Source organism: Dipodomys spectabilis, unplaced genomic scaffold (assembly GCF_019054845.1).
Source record: "Dipodomys spectabilis isolate Male_0828 unplaced genomic scaffold, ASM1905484v1 ptg000069l, whole genome shotgun sequence".
Lineage (NCBI taxonomy): Eukaryota > Metazoa > Chordata > Mammalia > Rodentia > Heteromyidae > Dipodomys > Dipodomys spectabilis.
Genome location: NW_024870746.1, coordinates 9741789 through 9763092, shown reverse-complemented (window position 1 = coordinate 9763092; position 21304 = coordinate 9741789). Strand labels below are relative to the sequence as shown.

Below are 21304 nucleotides of genomic sequence, written 5' to 3'. Positions count from 1 at the left end.
AGGTGAGGGGGGCTGGGAAGGTGGCTCAGTGGTAGAGTACTTGTCTTGCATGCATGAGGCCCTGGGTTCGATTCCTCAGCACCACATAAGCAGAAAAGACCGGAAGTGGTACAGTGCTAGCCTTGAGGTGAAGAGCTGAGGGACAGCGCCCAGGCCCAGAGTTCAGGCCCCTCAACCGACAAAAAAAAAAAAAAGAAAAGGACAGGTAGGCACACGTGAGACCAAAGGAGAATAGTTTAAGGGGAGGAACACAAAGGCACAATGCCGCTATGCCTTTGATCATATAAAATGTTTATTGGAATGGATTCTAGGAAATAGAAACAAACAGAAACTTGTCGATGTCAGTCTAAGAGTAGGCCATTTTTACTCTTAATTCTCCTGTTGAGCACCATGTTTGTATTCTTTATAGTCTTTATAACAGTCTTATTCATTGACTTGGTTTTTTTTTTTTTTGTTTTTTTTTCATTGAAATGTAAGCTGCAGTTCAAAGCCAACCCAGGCAGGAAGTCTGTGAGACTTACTTCCAATTAGTCACTAAAAAGCTGGAAGTTGATCTGTGGATTTAGTCATAGAGCACTAACCTTGAGCAAAAAAGCTGAAGACAGTGCCCAAGCCCTAAGTTGAAGCCCCAGAACCAGCACAAGAAAACAAAAAGAATGTAAGCTATCTGAGAACTGGGGCTCTTAAGTCTGTCTCCCTATCTGTCTTATATACCACTGCATCAGTAGCAGCTAACTTAATACAATGGCTGGTATATAATAGCCACTTAGACAGATTTTGTGAAATAAATGACTCAGTGTGGCCATTCTATAAAGGTTTTATGTGGTAGTGTTGGACCTGAGTTCTAATTCTGGCCCTGTACTTTCCAAGCTAATCCTGTTTTGTTAGCTCTCAACAAAAGATAAAAACACAAATAGCACTCTGTTCCCAATAGAAACAAAGTTGTTTCCTGATCTGCTGCTTATTTTGCAGTTTGTGGAAATTGAGTTATATGGTTCTAATGTGAATGATTTCCTGTGTTATATCACACTCAGTAATACTTTTTTTGTTTCATTTGTTTTGTTTCTGCTGTGGATTGAACCAGGGTCTCATATGTGCTTAAGCACAGGTCTACTACTAAGCTATATATTTTATTTATTTTTTTGGGTCCGGTTGTGGGGCCTGAACTCTGGGCCTGGGCACTGTCCCTCAGCTCTTCAGCTCAAGGCTAGCGCTCTACCACTTGAGCCACAGCACCACTACTGGCTTTTTTCTTTTTGCTTATGTGGTGCTGAGGAATCGAACCCAGGGCCTCATGCATGCAAGACAAGCGCTCTACCACTGAGCCACCTTCCCAGCCCCATACTACTAAGCTATATACACAGCCCCAATAGTTGTTTTTTGTTGTTGTTTTATTGTTGTTGCTGGGATTTGAACTAAGGACCTCATACTTTTACTTTATTTTTTTTTACTCAAGACTAGTGCTATACTTGAGCCACTACTCTACTTCTGGCTTTTTGCTGGTTAATTGGAAGTAAGTCTCATGGGCTTTTCTGCCTGGCTGGCTTCAAACTGTGATCCTCAGATCTCAGCCTACTTAATAGACAGTATTCTATGCATGAGCCACCAATACCTGGATCCAGTAGTCCTCTTGAAAGTTAAAAAAAGGGAGGCTAAGCACAAAAAAGAAGCTTTTGCAGCCGGGAGCCGGTGGCTCATACCTGTATTCCTAGCTACTCAGGAGGCTGAGATCTGAGGATCACGGTTCAAAGCCAGCCCAGGTAGGAAAGTCCATGAGACTCTTATCCCCAACAAAGCAATAGAAAACCGGAAGTGGTGCTGCGTCTCAAGCAGAAGAGCCCTCACCTTGAGCTGAAGAGCTGAGGAATAGTGCCCAAGCCTTGAGTTCAAGCCCCACAACCGAAAAAAAAACCTTTTGGAAGGCACTTTTGAAGATAGAGTAAAAATAATGTGTGTTAAACATAACATATTTACATAATGCCAAACAGTGTAGGGTATCTGTATACATACACATATATTTAGGGGTAGTACTCGGGTTTGAACTCAGGATCTTGTACTTGATAAGCAGATGTTCTTCCTGCTGTGCCAAGGACTCTAGCCCTGCTTCTGCTGATTATTTTTAGATAGGGTCTCTCACTTTGTGTCCCAGGTATACAACTGGACACAATCCACCATGTTTGGTTGCCTGTCAGCACTAGAATAACAGGCACCACTGCATTTTGGGTTTCATGAACCTTTCTGCCTGTACTGGCTTGAATTTTGAGCCTCCTATTCTAAGCCTCCCCAATTAGTAAGATTATTCATAGGCATGAGCTAGCAGTGTCCAACCACAAAGTGTATTTGCAATAAGTAGATGATGTTGTTTATCCTTTGTCCAGAAGGATATGGTTAATGTCATCCACCAACTAATGGTACTGTTGGCTTTCCAACATAAAATGCCTCAGGGAATGTGGCTTAGTGGTAGAGTGCTTGCCTAGCATGAATGAAGCCCTGAGTTCTATTCCTCGGTACCACATAAACAGTGGCGTTGTGGCTCAAGTGGTACAACTCTAGCTTTAAGCTGAAGAGCTGAGGGACAGCATCCAGGCCCAGAATTCAAGCCCCAGAATTGGCACACACACAAAAAGAGATTGTTGAAGGTAGCCATTATGACCTTTTTCATTGTTGTATTCCCAGCAACATGCACAGCTCTTGCTGCTTCAGTGTTTACTGACTGAATGAAAATCAGCTTTATATTTAAAAAATCCTATTAACTTCCTGCCTTTCTTGTCCCTTTATTACCTATCAATATCTATAATGACTTCTTTCTTTTTTTTTTTTTTTGGTTGGTTGTGGGGCTTGAACTCTAGGCTTGGGCGCTGTCCCTGTGCTCTTCAGCCCAAGGTGAGCGCTCTACCCCTTGAGCCACAACGCCACTTCCAGTTTTCTAGTGATTTATTGGAGATGAGTCTCATGGACTTTCCTGCCCAGGCTGGCTTTGAACCACGATCCTCAGGTTTCTGTCTCCTGAGTAGCTAGGATTACAGGTGTGAGCCACCAGCGCCCGGCTATAATGACTTCTTTCATCAGCTAGATTTTATACTTTTACAAATTGACAAAGTCTTTATACTTAACTCTAGTATTTCTGCAATCTGTGTTCATATTGCTTGCTTAGCTTTCCTCTAGGTGGTAGGCATTCTGGCATTTACACACTATATCACTATATCTTTTCTTGGTCAGTCATGGGGCTTGAACTCTGGCCCTGGGTGCTATCCCTGAGCTCTTCAGCTCAAGTCTAGCACTCTACCACTTGAGCTACGGTCCCACTCCTGGTTTTCTGGTGGTTAATTGGAGATAATAGTTTCATGGAGTTTTCTGCCTGGGCTGGCATCTTAACTGTGATCCTCAGATCAGTCTCCTGAGAAGTTAGGATTACAGGCATAAGACACCAGCAGCCAGGTATAAATATCTTTTTTTTGGAGTCCGGTTGTGGAGTTTGAACTCTGGGCCTGGGTACTGTCCCTCAGATCTTCAGCTCAAGGCTAGCACTCTACCACTTCAGCCACAGTGCCGCTTCCGGCTCTTTTCTGCTTATGTGTTGCTGAGAAACCAAACCCTGGGTGCCTCATGCATGCGAGGCAAGCACTCTACCACTGAGCCAACTTCCCATCCCTATAAATATCTTTATAAATCACTTTTCCTCCTTTTGAAATGCTTCCATGGGCCATATTAAATAAGTCATCTTAGAAAATCCCATAAGTGACTTAGGTAATGCCTTAATTTGTAATCTTTATACATGACACATTTTGTGGATTTCTAGTGCCCTACTGATGTGTTTGCTTCATTGATTTTACTCTAACCTCTTCCCAGGGTTTATGAGTGTAACAAACGCTGCAAATGTGACCCAAACATGTGCACAAATCGGTTGGTACAGCATGGACTACAGGTTCGACTACAGCTATTTAAGACACAAAACAAGGGCTGGGGTATCCGCTGTTTGGATGACATTGCCAGAGGCTCTTTTGTCTGTATTTATGCAGGTTGGTGATAAAATACAAAGATTGCTTCCTGGGCTTTGACATGGTGGGGTATTGATCCAGAGACAAATTGAACAGAATAAAGACATCCCAGCATGGAGAAGGCTAGAACAGGGGAACTTTTTTTTTTTTTTTTAGTGTCAGTCCTTGGGTTTGAACTCAGGGCTTGGGCATTGTCCCTTCCCCGGATCCAGTCTCCAGTACTTATTTAAGTGGGTCCAAGAATATATAGAGATTTCTTCTATAAAGGAATTATGTTCTTGTTTGAGAGAACCAGAGAGGGACAAAAGTGGCTTATAAAAACAAAAATGAAAAGGGTTTGGACATTGGTATTTCACAGGAGTGACACCATTTAAATTCCCTGGTATCATTTTCTCTTATATCACTTCACCCAGAGATCTTTTTGCATAGTTGAAATCTTTCAGTAAATAATGAAGAACTGGGAAGGCAAAATGGCAACATTTTAAACTATTAATAGCCTTTACCATACTTTCATCCTAAAGACACAAAGGTGGTATCAAAGAGAAGCTGGAGTCGGCACTGTGGCTCATGCCTGTAATCCTAGCTACTCAGGAAGCTGAGATCTGAGGATCATGGTTCAAAGCCAGCCTGGGCAGGAAAAGCCAAGAAACTCTTTTTTTTTTTTTTGGGGGGGGGGGAGGTGTCTGGTCATGGGGCCTGAACTCTGGGCCTGGGCACTGTCCCTCAGCTTTTCAGCTCAAGGCTAGCACTCTACCACCCAAGAAACTCTATCTCCAATAAACAACTGGAAAACTGGAAGTGGCACAGTAGCTCAAGTGGTAGAGTGTTTGCCTTGAGCTGAAGAGCTAAGGGACAGCGCTCAGACCCAGAGTTCAGGCCCCATAACCAACAATTAAAAAAAAGAGAAGTCGGAGACTATAATGTAGACATTCCGATTCTGCTACTGGACAGGGTACTCATAAAAATAACCTTTATTTTCCTAGAAGATCCCCACAACCCTGAAAGACTTAAAATTCTCTTCATTCTTAGGCAAAATCCTGACAGATGACTTTGCAGACAAGGAAGGCCTGGAAATGGGTGATGAGTACTTTGCAAATCTGGATCATATTGAGAGTGTAGAGAACTTCAAAGAAGGATATGAAAGCGATATACCCTGTTCCTCTGACAGCAGTGGTGTTGACATGAAGGACCAGGAAGATGGCAATAGTGGTACAGAGGACCCCGAAGAGTCCAATGATGATAGCTCAGATGATAACTTCTGTAAGGATGAGGACTTCAGCACCAGCTCAGTGTGGCGTAGCTATGCTACCCGGAGGCAGACCCGAGGCCAAAAAGAGAATGGACCCACTGAAACAGCTTCCAAGGACTCACGCCCCCCAGACCTTGGACCCCCACATATTCCTATCCCTCCTTCAGTCTCTGTAGGGGGCTGCAATCCACCTTCCTCTGAAGAGACACCCAAGAATAAGGTGGCCTCGTGGTTGAGCTGCAATAGTGTCAGTGAAGGTGGCTTTGCTGACTCTGATAGTCGTTCATCCTTTAAGACTAGTGAAGTTGGGGAGGGTCGGAGTGGAGGAGGCCGAGGGGAGGCTGAGAAGATCTCCACTTCAGTACTGGGCATGAAAGATGAAGGAGACATCAAGCAGGCCAAAAAAGAGGTAAGTCCCTGAAAATTGAGAGTAGAGGCTTTTGGGGGTGGGTTTTTCTGTTATTTTGGTTCATTTTGCTTGGCTAGTAGACAAGCAAAGTGCTTCTGCCACTCTAGTCACATCTCCAGTTTGCTTTTTTGCTGGTTATTTTATAGAGTCTCAAGGACTTTCCTGTCCACGCTGGCTTCAAACCTTGATCATCTAGTTCTTCAACTTCCTTAGTAGCTAAGATTACAGATGTGACCCACCACATTGCCCAACTGCCACAAGAACAATGGCTTTTAACTTCGTGTAATAAGTCTGCATTTAGATTATTTACATGATGTGTGTATGACACCCGATTATCTGCTCTCTCAACCCAGTGTATTCCTGGTGTTTATTTAAAGAACCAATTTAGCAGAGCACTGTAGAACTTGCTATTTGAGAGGCCAAGAGCAGGAAGATCACAGTTCAGGACATCAGTGAAAGGCCCTATTTGAAAAATAAGGCAAAAAGGGCTGTGAGTAGCTCAGGTGATAGAGCATCTGCCTGGCAGTTCAAGCCCCAGTACCACCAACAAAGAATTACCTTAAAATCCACTTCCTCAGGGAGAGTGTCTGATTTAGATTTATCCAAAAGATTTATATGGAGTTCTTTTTCCTTGTGCTGGGGAAGGGTTTGGCCAATCCAGGGGTTTGAACTCAAGGTCTGGAGGTGCTAGCCTAAACCTTGCTAGCTCAAAGCCAGCACTATACCACTTGAGCCACAGCTCCACTCCTGGCTTTTTTTGGGGGTGGTTAGCTAGAGATAAAGCCTCACAGACTTTCTGCCAGGCTGGCTTTGAACCTTCATCCTCAGATCTCAGCCTTTTGAGTAACTAGGATTTTAGGCATCTGGTGGCATTATTTTTTAAGTGGTGTTTTAAAAATAGGCAGGTGGCTTATGCCTGTAATCCTAGCTATTTGGGGTTAAACCCAAAGAATTGTAGTTCAAAGCCAGCCCCCCCAAAAAGTCTTTAAGATCCCATCTTCAAGTAACCAGTAAAAATACTGGGTTACAAATGTGCCAGCAGAGTGAGAGCCTGAGGCACCAAGTTCCAGTACTTGCACACCCAGAAAAGGTGTTTCAGTTTGTCTACATCATTGATTGCTTTTACTAAAATAGATAGCTCAAAGCCAGGGAATTTTTGTTTTGATTTTGTTGACTATGGGGCTTGAACTCAAGGCCTGAGCACTGCCCCTGAGTTTTTGTGCTCAAGGCTAGTGCTCTATCACTTGAAGCCATATTGCCACTTCCAGTTTTCTGGCTATCAAGAGACTCACAGACTTTCCTGCCTGGCAGCTTTGCTTCAAACCACAATCTTCAGATCTTGGGCCTCCTGAGTACCCAGTGCCCAGCAAAGCGGCAGAGTTTAAAGAGGAAGTTCATTTAAGCCAGAAGTTTGAGGCCAGCCTGGACTGTACATAAGGATATCCAGTTCCAAAAAAGAAAATGAACTGATTTCAAATATATCATACTGACAGTTAATACATTGCAGGTAATGAAAGTGTTCTGGGTCTTTTGTTAGACTCTGGTCATAGTATTTTTCCTGTGAGGATTATGTCCCATCATTGTGAAAGTGTTAAAGAGTTCTGCGGGGAGAAATAAGTGATAGAACAGTATTGTTGCAGTATGATTGTTGCTGTCAAATTGCCAAGTGATTTCTCCACCCCACCACAATTTAGACAATGTACCTTTGTTGGTTGTCTCTGAAGATCATTTGAAATGAAGTCAAATTACTGGATTTGCTACCTTGTTAACGTTTCACCTTTTTTTCTAGGATCCTGATGATCGAAACAAGGTGTCAGTGTAAGTATTTGTCATTTGACTTGCTTCCAAGTGTGCCCTCTCTTCTCAAGCCAGTGACCTGAGCTCCTGATTTCTTTCCCTCCTATCAGAGTTACTGAAAGTTCTCGGAATTATGGTTATAATCCTCATGTGAAGCCAGAAGGACTTCGCCGTCCATCTAGTAAGACTAATATGCATCAGAGTCGGCGACTCATGGCCTCTGCCCATGCCAACCCTGATGTAAGTGATCTTTTTGAGCAATGCCTTACCCAGCCTTCTGTTTTATCCAGAGTTAAGTGAAAAAGCATGGAGCCATCTTGCATATCAACTAATGGAATTACTGTTAAGTCTTTCCTTGCTTCTTCTACCTTACTTTCATCCCATCTCTAATCTTGTTAGAGCTTAGCTCTTACAGAGCAAAGTAGCTCTTACATTGCAAAGGCTTGAAACAGACTCCCATTTACTTTTTCTTTTTTTCTTATCTTTGTGTCCCTAGGATGTCCTGACACTCTCCAGCAGCACAGAAAGTGAGGGGGAAAGTGGCACAAGCCGCAAGCCCACTGCAGGGCAGACTTCAAACGCAGCAGTTGACAGTGATGATATCCAAACCATCTCCTCTGGCTCAGAAGGGGAGGACTTTGAGGACAAGAAGAACATGTCTGGTAGTCTTGAAAAATTGCGGGAGTGGGAGGAAGAAACAGGAGCAAAGTAGAAATAGAGTATTTTTGAAGGAAGCCAAGAAGGGGGAAAAAACACAGATTCTAGGACTCCAGGCATCACTGGAGGGCTCCCTGACTAATCTAACTGTTGTTCTTTAACAAGTAATCTTCCTCTCTTTTTTTTCCTTTTTTCCCTAGCTTCTTTGTCTAGATCTAATTCTGCTTTGTGATAGAGTGCTTGCCTCACATGCATGAAGTCCTGGATTTGATTCTCAGTACCACATACACAGAAAAAGTAGTGTTGTGGCTCAAGTGGTAGAGCGCTAGCTTTTTTTTTTTTTTTTTTTTTTTGGGTCCGGTCGTAGGGCCTGAACTCTGGGCCTGGGCGCTGTCCCTCAGCTCTTCAGCTCAAGGCTAGCGCTCTACCACTTGAGCCACAGCGCCACTTCTGGCTTTTTTCTTTTTGCTTATGTGGTGCTGAGGAATCGAACCCAGGGCCTCAGGCATGCAAGGCAAGCACTCTACCACTGAGCCATCTTCCCAGCCCTAGAGCGCTAGCTTCGAGCAGAAAGAAGCTCAGGGACAGTGCCCAGGCCCTGAGTTCAACCTCTAGGACTGGTTAAAAACAAACTGCCATTTAGCCTAGCAACTCAGGAAGCTGGGATGAAACTGAGTTCAAACCCCACTTATTGACCTCCCCCCCCCCCAAAAAAAAAACAAACAGGGGGGGGGGCAGAATGACAAATTAGGATGGGCACTAACCCCATTCTTCCTGTCCAGGTCCAACAAAGCGCCAGGTGGCAGTTAAATCAACCCGAGGCTTCGCTCTTAAATCAACCCATGGGATTGCCATTAAGTCAACCAACATGGCCTCTGTGGACAAGGGAGAGAGTGCACCTGTTCGAAAGAACACACGCCAATTCTATGATGGTGAAGAGTCTTGCTACATCATTGATGCCAAGCTGGAAGGCAACCTGGGTCGCTACCTCAATGTGAGATCTTTTCCCCCACTTCTAGACTGGGATTTTCCCACAGTCCTTAAATTTCTACTGTTAACATCCTATATAAAGCCACCTTTTCTTATAAATTGACTTCAAAGAATCTTAAGAGGTAGCTTTCTTTCAAAACATCTCTGCTGTAATGGGGAGGGTCAGATATCATTTACTTTCTAACTCACCCCACAAAACCAGATTCTATTTCTGTGGTTCTGATTCAATACCATCCTTATACTTACAGCACAGTTGCAGTCCCAACCTGTTTGTCCAGAATGTCTTTGTGGATACCCACGATCTTCGCTTCCCCTGGGTGGCCTTCTTTGCCAGCAAGTAAGAGGACGTAGGAAGAGGGATTGTTTGGGGAGGGGTGAGAACTATTGAAATCCTAAGGACTCTTAGCATTGTGTCTGGTCAAATCTCCAACTCTACACTCTGTAACTGCAGGTGCCTGTGTTATCTGCTACCTTTACCACACCATGTCCTTTTTTCCCTCTCCAGGAGAATCCGAGCTGGGACAGAACTTACTTGGGACTACAACTATGAAGTGGGTAGTGTGGAAGGCAAGGAGCTGCTCTGCTGCTGTGGAGCCATTGAATGCAGAGGCCGGCTTCTTTAGAGGAGAGCCCTCCTCATGTTCAGAACCCTTCTTGAACTGTCTTTTTCCTCAGGAACTGGGTCTTCCTGACTGTTGAACTCTGACCTAAGCAAGCCTCTGGTCTAGCTACTCCCCAGCTCTTAGTAGGTAGAAATGGGGAGACTGGATCAGGAGAGCTCTTCCATTGTGGTGCTAGCAGGCAAGGTCCCTTTCTTGATTTATAGAGCGATAGAATAGGGAAGGATTGAGGGATTGACTTAACACTCTAGCCTGGGCCTGATATCCCTCCTATCTCTTTGTACAAGTGTCCCTATTCTGATAAACCAGGTCTGTGCATCTGCCTATCCCTGGTTTGTACTGGTTCTTCAAAGATTTGGCAAGAAGATTGTGATTTTGATTTTATTTCTCTCCCTCAGTCTCTATATCCCAATTCTGGATCTTTAGTCAAAGATCTGTTTCCCCATCCTTTACAATAGGCAGCTGTCATAATCTTGTACTTTCTCTACTTTTGTTTTCTTACTTGCCATGTGAAATTTTAAAAAGAAAATGTTACATAACTGCAAGGAAGGCATAAGAAAGACTTTTACTTTATTTAGTTGCTCCCCTTTCTTAATTCCTAATAGTCGGACGCTTGTTACCATATTTTATTTAATCTTTAATATATTTTAATTAAAAAAAAAACCATTAACAGTACATTTTGGTCTGAAATGGTCCCTCTGCTGAAATGCCAGGTGCTAGCTGTAGTTCTAGCTTTAAAACTGAAACCCCAAATGTTTAATAAATAAAAATTAGAACTAGTTGTCATTTACTTCAAACCAGCTAAACAAGAAGAGAAGAGAGATCAGAGAAAGGAGGCAATAAGATCTTGGACCTATGGTTAAAGGAACAGCTAGCAGAGAATTAACACAAAGACCATCTGCACAGTCCGCAGTGTAGCCCCACTTTTTGGCAGAGGTGTGGGAAGGGTTACATATGCTCTCCTACAGTCAACTCATGTGTGGGGAGAGAAAAAGTTAAAAGTCAGCTCAGCTTTGGTTTCTGGCCCAAGTTTGGGAGCTTAGAAAGATGAGCCTTGGTCCAGCTTTGGCAGAATGAGGCCCACAGGTGGGGCAATAAGGCACAACCCCGACTTCAAGCAGGGAGTCAGAGGCAAACAACTAGAGCCAATTCTTGGTAAGGAATGTGAATTATAACCTCCACCTCTAGAGCTGAGGTCTCAAAAGCAATAGAAAGAATAACTTGGGAGAATAGAGAGGAAAATATGACCATCCCCCCCTCTAACAAAGGATATAACCAGCCTCCTCTACCTGGGAATTGGCTGGTTACAATTTGGTTTAAAGGCAACTGGGTGGTAAAAGGAGGAGGGAGAACACAAAGAAGTCTCCTCTCCCTTTCTCCTTAGTCCCCAGAACTTAAATAGACCCTACTTTGAAAGTTGGCTGGTTCCTTGGCTTTATGCATTAATGTGGGGAACCGGTGGGACAACAGTTCAGTCAGTCTTACGATGGTTGTTATTGAGAATAGGATGGCCATTGGCTAGGGGCCGACTTTTTATTCCTCCCCCAGATGCAGCCTCTTCCCCCTCTGAGCTCTCTGTTTCATCACGGTCACTGCGTTCATCTTCTACCAGCTGTGAAAAAGGGATAAGAGGAGTTACATATTTCAAAAGGGTTTGCTGGAATGTAAGTTTAAAATTCTAAAGAGTTAAAAGATTTAAGGCCTATAAACATCTTCACCTTTCCAGTTATGAACTTGTGGGCCATTCGCAAAATGAGGTAGGCCCAGAAGATATGTAGCGCCTGTAGCACTGTCATCATGATATTGAAGAAGTAATAGCCAAAGAAAGCAGGATAGAGCTCCAGCGGATACAACACGGTACAGTACAGCATCCTAAGGATTAAAGGGGAAATAGAACTGTAAACACAGAAGGGGAAAAAGATGGAGGGTGAATAAATGAGGGGAAGAAAGGCAAGACTTCTACATTCTTGACCACAGTATAGTCTGACCACCTACTTACCAGAAGGGCAGGATGACTAGCCGAGTGATGATGAAAACAGCAGCAAAGACGATGAAGATGTTGTTACAGGTGTTTTTCCATCCCGCGTAGTTGAACATCTTGGCTGACTGCATAAATAGCCTCGTCTATCATCATGTGTCCCTGACTCTCCCACATACACTCTCATGTACACCCTGTTAGCAGTACTGGCTCCGTGCCCCTCCCCCTAACTCAGCCCCAGGAATGTCACTCCCCCTCCCCATCGCCCCAGTTGAAGAACAAGCACTGGAGCCTCCAGTTGAAAGAAATCTAACCTCCAGCAAGTAGTCAGAAGAGTCATGGAGAGCCATAATGAGAGTCCCCGCACGGATGTAATTGACAACCCACGAGAAGCTGACGAGAACGATGGTGGCCACGTGGTGGATGATCTGCTCCTTGAAATCCTGCAGAAAAGACTCCGGCTCCAGGGAACTTTTTCCTGCTCCTCAACTTCCCACTATTCCTTCCTCCCACCACCTTCCATTCCACTCAGATCCCAACAGCTCCTTCCAAAGCCCACAGAACCCAAAAGAAGCCAAGTGAGGCTGCTGGATTTAATTGTGCAACCCCTTCACCCACCTTTCGCTTGACATCAGAAGCAACGCTGAAGAGAAGGGACCAGTAGAAGGAAAGCTCAATCATGTAGTACCAATACTGGGAAGGGATAATGCTCTGGGAGAGGAGAGAGAGGTGAGCCCCAGAGCAACAAGTCTCGGGGGGCTCACCTCTCCAAGCCCAGCCCTTCTAGCTCCTAGGGTTATTCACAGTTCAATGACTGAATTACTCTACTGTGTGTTTACACTATCTTCACAAGGGTGTGAATGTCTTAGCCACCCCTATAAAGGGGCCTACTTCATACCTGTATGGGATATCCCTCCCAAACTTTCCTCATGTCATAGAACCAGGGTTTCTGCAGAAAGATGATGAGAGGTTAGAAGACCAAGGACCTCAAGTACTACTAATGGCCTCAACCACTCTGCCAGAGAATTTTTACTCCCACTTCCCAGTTACCCCAACTCACATCCACAATGACGGCCATGCCAGCAATGAAGGCAATCAGGTAAAATGTGAACCTCCAGCTGGAAGAGGAAGCAGAACTGGCTAGGGAGGGAATGGCACAGCCCCCAACACTTCCCAAGTGCTCCCAGAGACTCTGATAGCACTGTGAGTGACTGAATTCGTCTGCCACTGCCAACTGCCAGGACCCACCCCTCCCAGCAAGGAACAGCACCTCTCTGCCCCTCAGTTTCATTTGCCCCAACTTGCTGCACCTTGCTTCTCGGAACTTCTTGAGAAGACTTGGCCGGTCCTGGTTGCGGCGACGACGGAACCAGCGTTCTACCTGGCGGCCAGAAAGCCCACTCTGCCGGGACAAGAGCTCCACTTCTATCTGGGTGTAGTAAAAAAGTCATTTCGTTCTGCCTCAGAATAAACAGCTCCCGCACTGGCCCAACCTCTCCCAGTATCCACCCTAGCATCCTAATGGTCTCCACCCACCAGGGCTAGCCTTCACATCAGAACCCAGGAACTCACAGAGCCTGAGCACAGTCTGCAGCTTGTACCTGCTTGGGCTGCTTGCCACTGGTTAGGTAAAAATGCTCCAAGGTGGGGTTGGGAGGCGCTCGTAACCGAGTTTTCTCCTTTACATTCAGGAGGGCAGCCAGTGGTGTAGCCACATAACTGGGGAAAGGACATGACAGAGATGTGTCTGGCTTTCTTGGAGCACTTCCCTAAACTAGGAAGGGAGAAAGGACTCCCAAGTTCAGATAACTTATTTTCTGGACCTCAGTTTCCCCAGTTTCCTGGCAACCCCCTTTCTTCTGGGCTACTGGGCTGTCCATAGCTTACAAAGCCGCCTGTGTTTACTACTGGCCAGGCAGTAGCGGGTGGAGGGTAATAACAAATAACCATTGAAGGGAAAGGGCCTAGGGGTGCCGAGCCCTCAGAAGACAATGGTGCCTTGGGGGTGGGAGGGGGGGTGGGGGACACAGTAGGCAGGGACTTGAAGGGCCAGAACACAGTCCAGAACTAGATAGCAAGAAACAAAGGTGAAGTCCAATAGACTGTATGACAGGCTACTGAGAAAGGTATGAGGCCGCCTGGTATGCTCACAGCTCAAAGAAGTATCGAATGATGAGGAAGAGCAAGGCCAGGGGTAGTGTCATATACAGGTCTGAAGCTTTGGCATAGACACGTCCATCTTTATCTTCTAGATCCGCCCAGGTTAGGTTCCCAGGCAGCCATAGCCGTTCCCACCAGAAGTAATCATACAAGGTCTGGAGCATCCTAAGTGAGAAGTAATAAGAGAATGTCAAAAGGGGGTACCTGTGGGGAAAGAGATGAAGAAAAGCTTTCTTAGCATATCAAAAGGTGCCAAGGGGTTTCCAGGCACTGATGGCTTTCACCTGTAATCCCAACTATTTAGGAGACTGGGATTGCAAGCCTCCTATCTCCAATTAACTAGCAAAAAGACAAGGATGTGATCTTGAGCAGAAAAAAATAATCGAGAGCATGAGGCACTGAATTTAAGCCCCAGAATGGCACAAAAAGAGCAGGAGCTGCTCTTTTTTGATTTTGGTCCTGTCCATGTGGCCTTGGAACAAATCGATTTTCTCATCTGAGATGTAGAGGCTTAACATTTACTGTTTATATTGGAAGAAAATGACAGCGAGGGGTGACACAGTTCAAAAAGAAGTCATTACTTGATGTGTAAGTATAACCCCTCTGTACAATTTTTAAAAAATACTGTTTATGACGCTGACATCAAAGAAGTCTTTGGAACCTTGGTGGCTGGGTGCCAGTGATTCACACCTGCATCCCAGCTACCCAGGAGGCTGAGATCTGGGAATACTGCTTTTCAAGGCCGGAGGGGCAGTAAAGTGCACATGGCTCCATCTCCAAAATAACCAGCTAAAAGCAACTCAAATGGTAGAATACAATTTGAACAAGCACGTTCAAACCCCAATTCTGGCCAAAAAAAAAGAACTTTGCAGTAGGTGTAGTGGTTCATACCTGTAATCCTAGTAACTCTGAGGTAGAGATTGAGAGGATCAAGGTTTGAGGCCAGCCCAGGCAAAAAGTTGGCAAGACCCCATCTCAACCAATAAAAGCTGGGCATGTCATCCTTGCTACCTAAGAAGCATAAATAAGCAGGAGGACCATGGTCCAAGCCAGCCTGGGAGTAAAAGTGAAACTCTATGGAAGAGAGAAATAAAAAAGGGTTGAGGGCTGGGAAGGTGGCTTAGTGGTAGAGCACTTGCCTTGCATGCTCGAGGCCCTGGGTTCGATTCCTCAACACCACATAAAAAAAAAGCCGGAAGTGGCGCTGTGGCTCAAGTGGTAGAGCGCTAGCCTTGAGCTGAAGAGCTGAGGGACAGCGCCCAGGCCCCACGACCGGACCCCCCCCCCCCCCCAAAAAAAAAGGGTTGAGGGGGAAGATGGCTCAGTGGTAGAGTGCTTGCCTTGCATGCATGAGACCCTGGGATTGATTCCTCAGCACCACATAACCAGAAAAAACTGAAAGTGGCGCTGTGGCTCTAGTGGTGGAGCGCTAGCCTTGAGCTGAAGAGCTGAGGGACAGGGCCCAGGCCCAGAGTTCAGGCCCCACAACTGAGAAAAAAAAAGGGGGGGGGGGAGGGTTGAGTGTGTGGCTCAGGTGGTAGAGTATCTGCCTAAGAAGCACAAAGCCCACAGTGTTTTCCCCCCACCCACACTTTTGCCTTTGGTTGTCATTTTGCTATCTCAACCTGGAGGATAAGGAACTATCTAAAGTCAGAAGCTCTCTTTCCTCACCTTACTCTCAAGGCTACCCTTTAGCTGCCCTGGAGCAGGGGGCAGGAAGAAAGCCCAAGAACAGAAGACTAGGGCAAAAGCTTCCTCCCCTTCCCTACAACCTAGAGAAAAGAACCCTGTACCGTGCCAACGTAAGTCAGTCAGTCCTTCAGTACAACCTTCAGAACGGGCAGAAAGCGCGAGACAACGGCACGCAGAGCTGACGCTGCAGACAAGTGATGGGCCACACGCGCCAAGGGAGCCGGTCAACGAGCCTCTTTACAAAGTGAAGGCTGAAGGCCAGAAAACGCAGGGGGAAGCCAGCCATCTTTATCTAATGGAACTAAGCTTTTTTTTCCTTTTATTTTTTATGTGGTCCCAAGGAATCGAACCCAGGGCCCCAAACGCGCATGCTAGCAAAGCACTCTACCACTAAACCACACTCCCAGCCCTTTCTTTTCCATTTCCTGAGATCAAGTCTTGCTATGGATCTCAGGCTTGCAAGCCTCCTGCCACAACCACCCCAGCACTGAGACTACAGGTGATATCATGCCCCACTCAAGCTATTTCTAAGTTGCTTGTCTGTTTTTTAATTATTAGCTTCCGTCAGTTGCTTAAGGGGGTGTTTCATTGTGACATTTCCATACCTGCATACAATGTCACCAACCAACTTCACCCCTCATCACTCTCCCTTACCCCCAACCCCCTCTTCTTACAACAGTGTCAAGCCGGTGGCTCATGCCTGGAATCCGAACTACTCAGGAGGCTGAGAGCTGAGGATCACAGTTCAAAGCCAGCTCGGGCAGGCTGTGGCTTAAGTGGTAGAGTGCTTGCTTGCCTTAAGCTGAAGAGCTGAGGGACAGCGCCCAGGCCCAGAGTTCAAGCCCCACGACCGACCAAAAAAAAAAAAAAAAGTCGTTTCATTGTTCTAATTTCTTTCTTTTCCTAGAACTGGGGTTTGAATTCATGATGGCCTTGTGCTTGCTGGGCAGGTGCTCCAGCTGAGCCATGCCTTCCAGCTCATTATTTTCATACATGTATATAAAGTACTTTAACATAATCGTCCTCACTCACGCCCTCTCCCTCCTGCTGACACCTGTTCTCCAATGGAACTTGCTTTACTCTCCCGTCATTCACTTCTCTTAAGGACGTATTACCAAAGGATTTTGCACGTGCATGTATTCTATGTTAACCAGAGGAACCCCTTCTATTGCTCTCTCCTTCTCAGTCCCCCACTTCTCGGGGGCTCTTTCATGCAAAGTACATAAAATAGTTTGCAGGAAGACCCATCCTAAACACTCCTCAACCCAGGAAGGAGCTGTTGCTTTAGTGCTTCTCCCCTTCCCTCCACGGAAAGATAAAGGGACCATTGAACAGGCATGACCAACTAGACACTCAGCTGAGGAAGGGACTGGTTTGTGGTTCATGGAGGGACAGTAGATGCTTGGAGCTCAGAGATGCAATAAGACAGCTCTGGAAAGTCAGGATGCAGGGTGGAGCGCAACCCCTGGCAGTTGTGGGAGCAGGGCAGGGCAGCCAGGGAGGTCTTGCTCAGGCTCCTCCCCCCTATTCTCCTCCCAAGAGGAAAGGGAGAGTATTCAGATTGGCTTGAAAGAAAAGTGATTTTTCTTTCAGCTAGGAAAGGGTGCACAGAGCTTTTCCACCATGAATGGAGGTGGCAGAGGCCAATGGGTCCGGCAGAAGGCAGGCCAAGTCCTCAGCCCATAGCTGAGCTGGGCTGGTCCTAGTTCCGATCAGCTCTCCCAGCTCCGCCCTGCTCTCCACAGAAACCCTTGCGAAATCCCTCTCAGCCTGTCACGGGTCAGTATTCCAGCTCAAGGACTTTACCCTCTTGTCCCCAACTGCTGGTCACTGCTCTCTTGGATGAAATCAGAGGTCAGCATTTGACAATAAAGAAGCTTCAACTCCACCTCCCCCCTTGTGGAGCCCTCTCAGTCATACACATTCCAAGCCACAGCACCCAAGGCACTACTACCCTTTCCCCCTCCACCTCAGCCAGAATAAATATTTAATTAGTTAAAAGAGATGGAAGCTTTTTGAACTGAACAAAATTAAATATAATTGCTCATGGTGAAACTTTCCCCACACAAGCAAACATTCTTCCTACAGAAAAGTAGAAAACTGAAGAGAAAGGACAATGCCATTTGCACACCTCCTCCACCCACCCCCAATCTTTTTTTTAGCCTCACTGGAATGGGGAATGCTATCTGACCTAGTCCTCTGACTGCTAGGGTCCTAGAGTCCCAACTTTTCTTCCAATGAGACCTACAGCCAAAGATGCAGGCGGGCCTAGACCTTGCGCCCATCCGTCCGTCCCACTCTGAAGTGGAAACTCATAGGGATGTTTCTTTGGTCAGGGGCATTTTGAGGGTTAGGGACTAGAAAGGCGGGGGGGGGGGGGGGGGGGGGGGGGGGGGGGGGCGGGGGTTGGAGATAGCTGGAGCCTCTCCCCTAGCCTCCTGGGGCCCAAAAGTATCTTGTCTACACCTAGAATGTGAAGTAAATGGACAGAGTAGGTGTGAGCGAATGGTCAAGGCAAACAACTGAATAGTGCACCTCTGTCCAGCCCTGGACAGGCTGGCACTTGTCCTTTCCTCTCCAAGCAGGGAAAGTGGGAGCAGGATGTGTCGGGATTCATGCGGCCGCCCGCACACCTGGGTTTCAGGCTTTCAGTGACCACAGCCCTCCCAGGTATTCTGGAACACCATTAGCAGAGATGTACTGCCTGCCCCAGCTAGCAGGGAGATGGCACCGGATTGAGCAGGGTCAGGACTTCGGACTGCATAGAAGGGGAAAGGATGCAACTTGGAAACCACATCTCCACACAACTAAGGAGCCTACGCCCTATGGCAACCAAAGTGTCTTCGTGGTACTTGCACACCAAACAAAGCATCCTATACACGAGACCTGACCAAAACAACAACAAAACAAAAAAATTAAGGTCATGTTGACTGAAGTGTAGGAGATAACCCTGATTTTCCAGCCTCCTCAGTCCTCAGGGCAAATTCTTAATTTTCTTACAGGAAAAAACAACACCACCACCACACCTATACTTTTCCATTATTATACACACACACACACAGATAATGGGGCAAGTACGTGCATCTTTCTTTCTCTCTCTCACACACACACACCTGCCTGAGACAGTGCTACTTTCTGAGGCACAAGCCTTGGATAGGGGCCAAAAGAGCAGGGATTTCATGAGCATTAGATTACTAGAAACTTGAGCAGGGCTCTGCCCAGCCCTAACCTTTGCCCCAACTCTGATGGTCCCCTCCCCAAGCCCCTCTATGTCCAGGTGGATGAACTTGTAGACCCAGAAGGCTCAGAAGGCAGATGTTTACCCGAACAGTCCTATTGACTGCTGAGTTTGAAGAAATAAGGAAATCTAAGAGTCAGCAAAGGCCGAGAGAGAAAACAAGAGGGTCTCAGTCTCTGTTTCTGGAGAAGCAACTGCAAAAAAAAGAAAAAAAAAAGGTGGAAAGAATCCTGAATAATCTCCCCTGCTGCAAACTTTCTTTTCCACTCACAGGAGCAGGTCATGAACTAGAAGGCTGCAAGCAATGAGTGAAGCCAGCAAGAGGTGTGTCATCACTCCAGGCTACAGCACAGGCCCAAAATTTGGGTCAAATTCTGGGCAAGATGGAGGTGGTCCTCAGGCCTCATCTGGATTACAGCTCATCCAGGTTAATCCATCAAAAGCCCCCCTCCCTCCAACACTCCCGAGACTAGAGCCAGGAGGGGCAGCCAAAGGCTGGAGGGTGTTGGGGGGGTGTTCCTGGAGCGCACAGTGGTGGGAAAAAGAGATCCCTCTTCCAGGGCAAAGTCTGTCCTGAAGCCCCAGTTCCAAAAAAAAAAAAAAGGTAGAAGAGAAAACAACAAAACCACTTCTCTCACTTTCTTCTCTCCCTTGTGCAGGTCACTATGTGGTCAGGGCCAGGTCCTAAGGGACAGGGCTGCAGACAAATCATTGTCCATCACAAACACTGTCACTCACATTCAGACCCAGTCACCTCCACTCAAACACCAACAACAAAGCAGCCCCCACCCCCTCCCTCCCTGCCCTCTGCTCTAAGGTAGGGGTGACTACCTGGGGCCTTCCTTCTCTGACAAGACAGCCTGGCACCTGGCTCGTGATAACTCAAGTGTTAAGAGCCGGATTCTGCTGCCAGGAGCCTGGCTTGGGGCATAAAAACTCAGGCGGAGGGTGAATGTCACACACCTGCTGCAGCGACTGCCCTGGCCTGCGGGGCCGCGGGGCCGGTCGTGAGCCAGCGATGGCCCGGAGAGCCAGTTTTGCCAGCTGCTCCCCAAACCAGCCACACACTGCTCATAACGGTATGGAGGAGCCCTACCTAAGCCCTTCGGGGCCGGGGCACGCTCAGGGCCACTCCTTCCTGTTTTCCGTTAAGCACATGGACGCCTGAACCTCGGCCCGGAGTGGGCACGGCGGGCACAGGAAGAGAAGGCGGCAGAGCCGCCTCTGCCCCCCCCCCCCCGCTCCCCGGACGCGTCCGGGCCGGGACGACCCCGCGGGGCGCTGCCACGCTGGGGGATGTGCGCTGGGGTCATCGGGCTTCTCCACGCCCCGGCCAGCGGGCGCCCGCGGCTGGGGGGGAGGCCCGCGCCCCATCCCCGCCCCCACCTGTTGCCCCGAAGCGCTCCCCGGAGCCAGGGCAGCGCGTCCCGAAACGCCGAGGCGCCGGGCCAGGCAGCCCCCGGGCGGCGCTCGGGGCCCCGGCCGCTCCCGGCAGGCGCTCGGCCCGCCCTCCGGCCCCGGGCCGCCGCCATGAGCCAGCGCCCGGCTGAGGTCCCCCGGCCGCCGACGGCCCCTTCCCGGCAACTCCGGTGGGCTCGGCGCCCTTCCGCGGGGTCGCATCGCCCCCTCTTCCAGCCCGCGCTCACCCCCGAGCCTCGGCCCTCCCCACCCAGCCCCCACCCGAGGCCTCCGTCCCCCCCACGCACCAACTTGGCCTCCACCCCTGCCTGCCTTTCCGCGCCCACCCCGGCGCGCGCGCCGCCCGGGATCCCGGAACCCGACTCACGCGGCGGTGGCGGCGTCGCGGGGCTGCGTGGGCCGGGAGCCGCTGCTCCGTGTGTAGTCCCGGGTCCGGGCCCCGCCGGACTGGCTCGGCCCCGCGCTCTCCTCCCCCTTCCGCCCGCCCGCGCGCGCCGGCCCGCTCCCTCCGCCTCCTTCCTCCTCCTCCTCCTCCTCCTCCTCCTGCGCCTCCTCCACCTCCCTCCTCCCCTTCCTCCTCCTCCGGCCTCCCGCCGAGCTCAGGCCGGCCGAGTCGCAGCCCGGCACCGGAGAGAAAGGCCGCGGGCCGCCGAGGGTGGCGCGAGACTGGGCGTGGGCCGGCCGTCCAGGAGGGGAGGGGAGAGGGGGGGCTGGGGGGGAGGGGAGGAGAGAGAGAGAGAGGGAGGGAGGGGAGGAATGGGGAAGGGGAGTGGGGAGAAGAGGAGAGGGCAGGCAGGAGGGGAAAGAAGGGGGAGGGGACGGGCTGCCGGGGCCGCGGGTTCCCCGCAGAGCTCGCCCCCTCCCCCCTCCCGACCCCCCCCCCCCGCGGCCCGCCCACAGCAGTCTCGCCGCCCCTGGGGAGAGGACACCCCAGGAGGGCCGGCCGCTGTGGCTCGCGGCATGACGTGACGAGGAGCCGGGACAGGCGAGTTTGTTTAGAGAGAACTCTTACTCTTCCTTGCTTGCTTGTTGCCTCTCCCCCCCCCCCCCCCCCCAACCCCCTGTAGGTACTGGAGCTTGAACTCATTTGGCTTTTT

General features: G+C 48.4%; 2 protein-coding genes across 4 annotated transcripts in view; one reads left to right on the top strand and one right to left on the bottom strand.

The window, feature by feature from the left end:
* Positions 1-11049, top strand: part of Setdb1 (SET domain bifurcated histone lysine methyltransferase 1) — a 37010-nt gene extending 25961 nt beyond the window's left edge. For all 3 annotated transcript variants that reach the window (XM_042681297.1, XM_042681295.1, XM_042681294.1), the window contains exons 16-23: positions 3850-4019; positions 5028-5656; positions 7446-7474; positions 7564-7693; positions 7950-8115; positions 8893-9104; positions 9349-9437; positions 9606-11049. In XM_042681297.1, the coding sequence (XP_042537231.1) occupies positions 3850-4019; positions 5028-5656; positions 7446-7474; positions 7564-7693; positions 7950-8115; positions 8893-9104; positions 9349-9437; positions 9606-9723 (1543 nt within the window). In that variant the 3' untranslated portion in view covers positions 9724-11049. The remainder of the gene's footprint in view (positions 1-3849; positions 4020-5027; positions 5657-7445; positions 7475-7563; positions 7694-7949; positions 8116-8892; positions 9105-9348; positions 9438-9605) is intronic.
* A 119-nt stretch (positions 11050-11168) lies between these two features.
* On the bottom strand, positions 11169-20682 carry Cers2 (ceramide synthase 2). Its single transcript, XM_042681298.1, has 11 exons — positions 20575-20682; positions 13850-14023; positions 13300-13417; positions 13009-13127; positions 12759-12816; positions 12597-12647; positions 12317-12409; positions 12013-12141; positions 11720-11826; positions 11439-11592; positions 11169-11332 (listed from the first exon to the last, which is right to left on the bottom strand). The coding sequence occupies exons 2-11, from the start codon at positions 14020-14022 to the stop codon at positions 11192-11194; spliced, it is 1143 nt and encodes a 380-aa protein (XP_042537232.1). The 5' UTR covers position 14023; positions 20575-20682; the 3' UTR covers positions 11169-11191.
* Between the last annotated feature and the right edge of the window lie 622 nt (positions 20683-21304).

Bases quoted from the DNA above. Each gene is read 5' to 3' on its own strand.
- Cers2 (XM_042681298.1), bottom strand. From the start codon at position 14,022: ATGCTCCAGACCTTGTATGATTACTTCTGGTGGGAACGGCTATGGCTG. The intron at 12,817-13,008 runs GTGCAGCAAGTT...TTCCTCTTCCAG, and splicing joins AAGAAGTTCCGAGAAGCAAG to CTGGAGGTTCACATTTTACC. The intron at 11,333-11,438 runs GTGAAGATGTTT...CCTTTTTCACAG, and splicing joins ACAAGTTCATAACTGGAAAG to CTGGTAGAAGATGAACGCAG.